The 8,055-nt window shown below is 33.1% G+C and overlaps 1 protein-coding gene across 1 annotated transcript; it reads left to right on the top strand.

The window, feature by feature from the left end:
- Positions 1 to 3,052: 3,052 nt before the first annotated feature.
- Positions 3,053 to 4,542, top strand: LOC107820288 (zinc finger CCCH domain-containing protein 20). The gene has a single exon (XM_016646549.2). It carries the CDS (start codon positions 3,079 to 3,081, stop codon positions 4,108 to 4,110), a length of 1,032 nt encoding a protein of 343 aa, XP_016502035.1. The 5' UTR covers positions 3,053 to 3,078; the 3' UTR covers positions 4,111 to 4,542.
- Positions 4,543 to 8,055: the final 3,513 nt, after the last annotated feature.

Raw genomic sequence — 8,055 nt, 5'->3', positions numbered from 1 at the left:
TATTAGGCGCCGAAACGCTCCCGAGTCATCCAAAACCTGATCGGGACATACGCCCAAGCCCGAAATCATCATACAAACCTATTGGAATCATCAAATCCCGATTCCGAGATCATTTACTCAAAATATTGACCGAAGTCAAACTTAGCCCTTTAGGCCAACCTTAAGGAACTAATTGTTTCAATTTCAACCCAAACTCTTACAAATCTCGAACCAACCATCCTCGCAAGTCATAAATTAGTTAAAGCAAGTACGAAAAATCTTATTTAGGAAAACGAGATTCTAGAAAGTAAAACGATCGGTCAGGTCGTTACAAAATTCATAAACTGTATGTTAGTTCCGCCCCTAGTAGCAGCAAGGTTTAATTTAATGGTCAATAATTAAGTGGATGTAAATATCTTAAGACAAAAGCTTAAATTTCAGCTAAAATACAAACATTATTAAATCAAGTAGTATATTTTATATTTGCCTAAATTTTGTGAGCAAAACTATTCATCACCTACAGTAAAATAATCAAAATATGCAGAAATTAATCCGCATACAATAATTAATAAAAAGTGAAAGTGGGTAAAGATTCAGTTTTAGATGCTCTGCAAAGTAAGATATGGGAGGACATGGGCTGCTTAAATGCCAGCAAATGGATTTATGTTTACGTGTCCTTCCTTATCTATCCATTTATTCCCCTTAAATTCGTATCAAATGTATTGTTTTATTATTACCATAGACAAATAATTTGAAACCTTAGGGAGGTATTTCTATCATCTAGCTCAATAATATATGGCTTTAGGCTGTTAAAAGTGAGGACAAAAGATTAAATTGAGGTACTTTGTTTATTGTTTAAGTTCCACTTGTTACACAAAGGTATAATTAAGAGAATATAGTCAAAACTTTTTTATAATAATCTAGTTTATTTCGGATATCATTTAGTTGTTATAATGAACTGATGTTACAGTAAATATATATTATAACATAATATGAAAAATTAGTTCCAAATAAAATTTAACTGTGTTTAAAATGACAGGATTTTTATTTTATCCTTAATGAAATCTTTTTATAAGAATAACATAACAGCGTCTTCCCCGAAGCAGAATCCACATATAAATTAGTGTATACATATGCACGTACAGTTATAGATACAGAAGGCGCAATCGGAGCACAGAGAGGCTCGATGAAATAGACATGTCTGTGAAGATGCAGACTACCTGCACATGGACAGAAAGACCATATGAAGCTTCACTGTTCCCTGGGATTGGCTTTGGCTGTTTAAAATTACAAGATTTAAAAAAAAAAAAATGAATTTGCTACGGTATCAACCCCTTAGGGGTCGTTTGGTTTAACGTATAACAAAAATCATGGTATAACAGAGTTATAATAGTTGTACAACGTTTGATTTACATTTCTATTCATGTATAGTTAATTTTTGTATTGAGTTAGGGGCCAAGTTTGGTATAACTTTATACCGCTATTAATATAAAATAATTAATTCATGTATAACTTATATGCGGATAAATTAAAGCATCAAAAGGAAAAAAATTGTCTTTTTTCTTTTCTTTCTAGAAGCCTGTGAAAGTCATGCAAGATATCATCTAAAATATTTGTTCACTTTTTAAACTAAAAAGCAACGAGTTTATAATTATACCAGGACATGACAGGGGCAAAACTTTATATACACTACTTGTTTTAAACCTCACTTGTGAAATTATATTGGATATATTGTTGTTTATCTTGCACATCCAATCTTAATGCAATGAACCAAACACCTAATAAGACATAATTTTTGTATTACTAAATCATGTATTATTAAATATTGTTATAATTCATGTATAACTTATTTCGAACCAAACGATCTTTAATGTAATATCATAAGATTCAATCCTATTTTTTATATCTTTAAATTAAATTATTTTGTTTAGAGCAAGCTAAATTTTGAGTGCTTTTTCTTTAATTTTTTTTTTTGAAATATTGTTTGTCCATGGAATATGAATAGTTTTTGAAAAAAATAATTAAGTTTTCATAAACTAGTTTTAGGCAATTTTTGGATGAAATTTTTTCTTCCACACACAAAACTCAAGTTTTTTCAAACAAAATGCATGCTCAAACACAACTTTAACTTCCAAAAATTATTTTTCTTTACAACTTCAAAAACTCAATTTTCAAATTTCAACCAAATTTATATACTCAGACGCTAGCTAACGAAGAACCGATTTGAACATAGATTCTCAAATATTTTTTGAAAAACTTAATTTGGATGAGGTTTGGTTTGAAATTGAAAATGTGTTTGGATATGAATTTTGGGACAAATTTTGACATGTTAAAAAGTTTATTTTTTATCTAAAAATCTCCAAATGATCATGATTTGGCCCAAAAGAGGACGTAAGTTATATTTAGGATTTGAAGTTTTGGTTTTCAAAATCTTTCAAAAACTAAACTAATTCTATAAACAAACACATCTTTGATTTTTATTCTTTTATGAGAAAAAAAACTTTCAAAACTTATGGCCAAACATCTAGGAAGAATGTCTTCGTGACATGAAATTAGTGGGGTTCTTTAATTATTTGTTTTAAGTGTGGGGTCAATTTCTAGTATTTACCTTCAAAGTGGAGCAGTAAACAGTATTTCGGGAGAAATCATTTGAAAAGTCCAAAAATGTCTAATCTTGTCACATAATTCCCGGTCCATTAATTATTGTCATTTCCATTTAAACCCCTCAGGCCTACAAAACCGGCCCTCCACCGCCTCCGGAACTCTAGAGTCGTGAGTCGTCACTGTAAATTTCCACATTCTAAACTCACCAACTTGGTCACAGAAATCCCATCACCACCCAATCAAATCAAAGCACACGACTACAAATTTCCTCATCTAATCCACGTGTCATATCACGCAATACAACTTCCTTGTAGCAAAATTTACTTTCACTGTAACTTTAGCATCTCTCATTAATTTTAACCTCACTAGATTATCGCAATTAAAACTAACCACGGTTAGTTAGTACACTTAACCATGGTTAAAACTTCCACTTTTCCACCTTTATATACAAACTGAACATCACCGCCAAAACTTCCAAAGCCACCTTTCACTACAATGATCGGAGGAAAAAACCACCACCTTAATCCGACGGTTGATATTCCACCATGGCCATACACCGATGATCAAACGGCTAACATGCACTTCATGTTAAGCCCGAACGAGAATTCCAATTCTACCCCTAATTTTGCTGAAGATTATTGCTCTCAGTTTGAGTTAGAAAATGGAGAAATTGAACTTCCGGTGGACATGTACGCATGTGATAATTTCAGGATGTTTGAGTTCAAGGTGAGGAACTGCGCACGTGGGAGGTCACACGATTGGACTGAATGTCCGTACCTTCACCCCGGCGAAAAAGCTCGTCGAAGGGACCCACGTAAGTATCACTATTCCGGCACTGCATGTCCGGATTTTCGTAAGGGGAATTGTTTGAGAGGCGATGGGTGCGAGTTTGCTCATGGCGTATTTGAGTGTTGGCTTCACCCAGCTCGCTATCGTACGCAGCCGTGTAAAGATGGTGTGAACTGTAAACGTAGGGTTTGTTTCTTTGCTCATTCAGCTGATCAATTGAGAGTATTGAGCCCGAACACTGACTCAGCGTTTGAGCATCAATCTCCTCGGCTATGCGGTAGAGCTTTGCAATTTGTTTCGTCGCCCGAGTCGAGTTCCCCGCCGACTGAGTCACCCCCTATGTCTCCGATGATGAGTCGGTCGTTGGGTTCAAACTCGGTTAATGACGTAATGGCTTCGCTTCGTCAGTTGCAGTTGAGCAGGTTGAATTCCATGCCTTCGGCGTGGAAAGTGCAATTGGGATCTCCTAGACTCGGGTCGCCTGGACGACCCGTGACCCGACCCGGTTTCTGTAGCTTGCCTGTCACGCCGACTGGGGAATTGGCCCGACCCGGTAAACGGTGCTTTGATCTGTGGGAGGAGGAACCTGTGTTTGAGAGGGTAGAGTCAGGTAGGGAATTAAGGGTAAAGATGTTTGCGAGGTTGAGCAAAGAGAATCCACTTGATGGGGTTAACCCGAATCTGAATTCGGATGCTCCGAACCCGGATGTCGGGTGGGTTTCGGATCTGATCCAATAATATGGTGTGCCTTTTTTTGCTTCCTCTATTTTTTGCTTGTTTATGTTAAGGTGGGAGGAGGAAGAATATTTGGAAATCCTAACTTAATTTTTGGGTTTTATTGTATGTTTGTATATTCTTAGTAAGAATTTAGTGGTAGCAAATATGGAAAATGATGTTTGGTTATAAGGGGAAAAGTTGTTTAGGATCTTTTTTTTGGATTTGTTAGGAGCTATTTATGGAAATTTAGGATTTAGGAGGATTTATTTGGATAAATGTTTAGACCAAAAAAGAAGGTAAATTTTCTTCTTCGAGTTGCTGAAGAAAAGACATAGCAAATCGAAGATGGATGATTTTGTGTTGTTTTGATATTTAATGTTTTTAATCCTCCTATATATATGTATGTAAGTAAATATGTTTGTACATTTATAATATTTGGTATTTCTATTTTTATTGTTATTGTCTTCAAGCTTCTTATTCACATGTTTTTCATATGTTTATTGTCTTGAATTTCTGCAAGAAAACTTTACTTTATTCCTTGTTCTAAACAAAGCCCAACGTCCTATACAATAATAATCAGAGAAAAGAACATGGTAAGGAGTAGCGGTGATAAAATGGATTATTATAATATGGAGATAAAAACTATATTATCCACTTTTAAAAAATTGAAATTGAAGGTTTCTTAAGTTTGGAAAATTTAAAATTTTCTGAAAAGCGATTATATTCAAGAAGTTATGGATAATAGGAATACTAATTTGACTCGACCATATCTAATTTGACTCGTCCATTTGCCGCCCGTAATAAAGAGTAATGGCATTCTTTCTGGTAATATACTAGTGGGGATGGGGAGTTCTGGTAATATACTAGATATGTCAAATTTTATTTAGATAATAGCATAATTTTGGTGAAACAATACCGTCTGGTGTTGAAATAGCTTATGATTTGATTTTGCTTGAAATGCACTTACTATGATAAGAATTATCTGAATGAACAATCTTGGAACTGAGGTAATATTTAATTTTTGGGATTGCCACGTGATGAGTAAGAGTGTTTAATTTGGTTTGAGAATTTTTGGCAGATGCTAATTCAACATTTAAAGTTTATAGATTGAACGTTTGATATTTTTACCATTAAGAGGTTGTTTGGTAGCTGATTAGGAGAAAATTTATCCATGTATTGAGGCAACATAACTTAATATTTGGTAGCCATTAGTTATTTTGTACAAACTTCGGCATAACTAATACCAAATTTGGTTATGAATTTACAATTTTACATAAATAATACAGGTGTAAGTTATGAATTAATCTATGTATTATTTTATGCGGGTAGAAGTTGGAATAATTAATATATATTAATAATACATGGATCAAATATTAAAATGACAATTTTATCCCTATCACTTTACACATAAAGGCTGCCTTCTATAGATTGATTTGTATCAAATCATTTGGAGAACAAGCATGGAGATACTGATCCCTCACTGCTAGGCTCTTCCTCTTCTCAATCTATTAGAGACAAAATCAGTAAATAAGTATTTTACTTTAAAATTTATATAATGTATATCAATTTCTAATACAACAAACCAAATACTCCAAAAAATAATCCATGTGTAACAAATTCATGTATAACTAATACATGTATAACTAATCTCTACATTATTTATTCCTGCATAACTAATACATGTATAACTAATACCCGCATAACTCTAACCGGCAACCAAATATCTCCTAAATTCATTATATTTTTTAAAGCATAGGATCATTTTACTATTATTGTAATTTAATAAATTTTTATATAAATTTATACTCCGTCGAAAATTATAAATTGAGTTGAATTCACCTCGTGACTGTTGGCGAGACAAAAGGCGAAGGGTGGCTGGAGAGTTTTTTGGATGGAATTGTGCAGAGGCGTGGTAGAGAATTTGGAGAATTTTGTGGTGTTACTTGGCAGGTTTGATATTAACTACTCCTGCTGCCTTTGATGTGGGACATTAAAGGCAAAGGAGAAAAACAAAACCAAACTGTCAGAGCTACTGTGTCTCAAATGGTAGCCAAATCCAACACTGACGTGCCACCCGTACGGTTAAGCTATGTCTCACTCTGTTTTGATGTCTATTGCTAGGAGTCCACAATAAAAATGTTATTCTTTTGAACTCAAAGTACAAAAATATATAAAAAAAATATTTGAGTATCATTTTATATGTAACAGGATTATTCCCTTAACGGCATATTTGTCAGTTAAAATATAGCGCGATGAATACATCCACTAAATTTGAACTTGAAATTGGCGAGGGGTATAACGCAGATGCAGGAGGCGTTTCCGATATATGCGCTATACCTATATAAAAAATCGGCCCCGTCTCTTTCCCCAACCAGACAGAAGCAGAAGTGAGAAAAAATGCCCCCCCTATTTTTTTTAACAAAAAACTCCATTGGAGCCCACCCGTCCCCCAAAAATTATATCTTCTCCGTATTTTAGCAAACTAACACCGGATCCAAGGCGTTGTCGTGTAGTGGATCTCGTCTATTGCTCGTTTCGGCTCCCAAATCATCACTTTTTCACATTTCAAAAATTTTTAAATCGAGGTATTACGACTTACTTTTTAGTAAAACTCATGTATATAAAATGCTTATTAGTTGTTGTTTTACTGTGGACTATGTTCTTTTGTGATCGTTTTGTGACTTAATTAATTTTTTGTTCTTTTTATCCGGACTAGTTTATTTATGTGCTAAAAATTAGTAAAAGAGATATATTGTTATTTTATGAATAAATATGGTTATATGTGATTTTATTGTTTTACGTATATTAATATGTGACTTTATTGTTATTTAGTGTCTTTTCGTGTTATGTTGTGCCCTTAATTATTATGTAGTGCCCTTTAGCGTAGTAAAATTGATAATAAATTTTAACTTATGATAGTTGACTTTATTTATGGCCATTTAGAGTAGTGTTACTTTAGTGCTCTTTAAGATTTCGTTGTGTAGAATAAAAACTATGTGCTCTTCTTAATAAACTCAAATAGAGTACTCAATTATGGATTTAATGTATCAGTAGATAATTATCAAATATTAGATAGGAGCCATAAAATAATCAGTTGCCGAGAAATTTGGGCAAAATACGACAGTTAACAAACAAATCGTTACAAATGAAGTATATTCAATATTATTTAATATTAAGTTTGTAGTATTTTTTTATATGATTAGTTATTCAATATATCTTGATTCCTCATAAAATTTTAATATATAATTCTGTTATAATTTAAAAATATTTAAGAAGATAGTTCAAACAAAACCATGCAGAATATTAGTAGAAAAATGTTGGAAACTAACATATGAAATATTAATATAGAAAATTTATCAACCTAATTATTTGTTATATGAATAATTACTTAATTATCTTTTTAGTTATTGAAATCAATTATTTAATTCTCTGTTAACCCCAAAAATATCTGAAAAAAGATGATAGTTCAAACACAAACCCTCTCGAATTTTAGTCAACAAGTGTAAGAAACTAACAAATAAAATAATAATACAGAAAATGTATCAACCTAAGAAATAACACAGAAATAATATCGATTAGATATTAATATAAAAGATATTTTAATATATTTAAAGATGTTAAACAATTAAACAGAAAAATACTTTAATTAATATTGTTCAATTATAGACATCGTCATAGATGTTCCACTTTTGCTTCCCGGACCTACATCCCGAGAGCTACTGTTGCTATAGGGCAACCATAGGTTTTCACACATCTGGAAAGGGTAGTGTCTGTCCTAGACATTCCTCCCCAGACATATAGACTATATTAGAGAGTTCATTAGGGACCACCCACTGCATCCCCGTATAGTTAATCGCCTTCAGGGTACGGGTTCTAAAGATCGTCCAGCTGCAGTTCGACTGGGCGTTGATCACGGCTATGATAGAGCGGTGGCAACCTGAGGTGCACATCTTTCATCTACCCATC

The sequence above is a fragment of the Nicotiana tabacum genome, chromosome 8 (genome assembly GCF_000715075.1).
Source record: "Nicotiana tabacum cultivar K326 chromosome 8, ASM71507v2, whole genome shotgun sequence".
In the NCBI taxonomy this organism is placed as follows: domain Eukaryota; kingdom Viridiplantae; phylum Streptophyta; class Magnoliopsida; order Solanales; family Solanaceae; genus Nicotiana; species Nicotiana tabacum.
The sequence above is the reverse complement of the archived record's forward strand: the minus strand, read 5'-3'. Positions and strand labels throughout refer to the sequence as shown.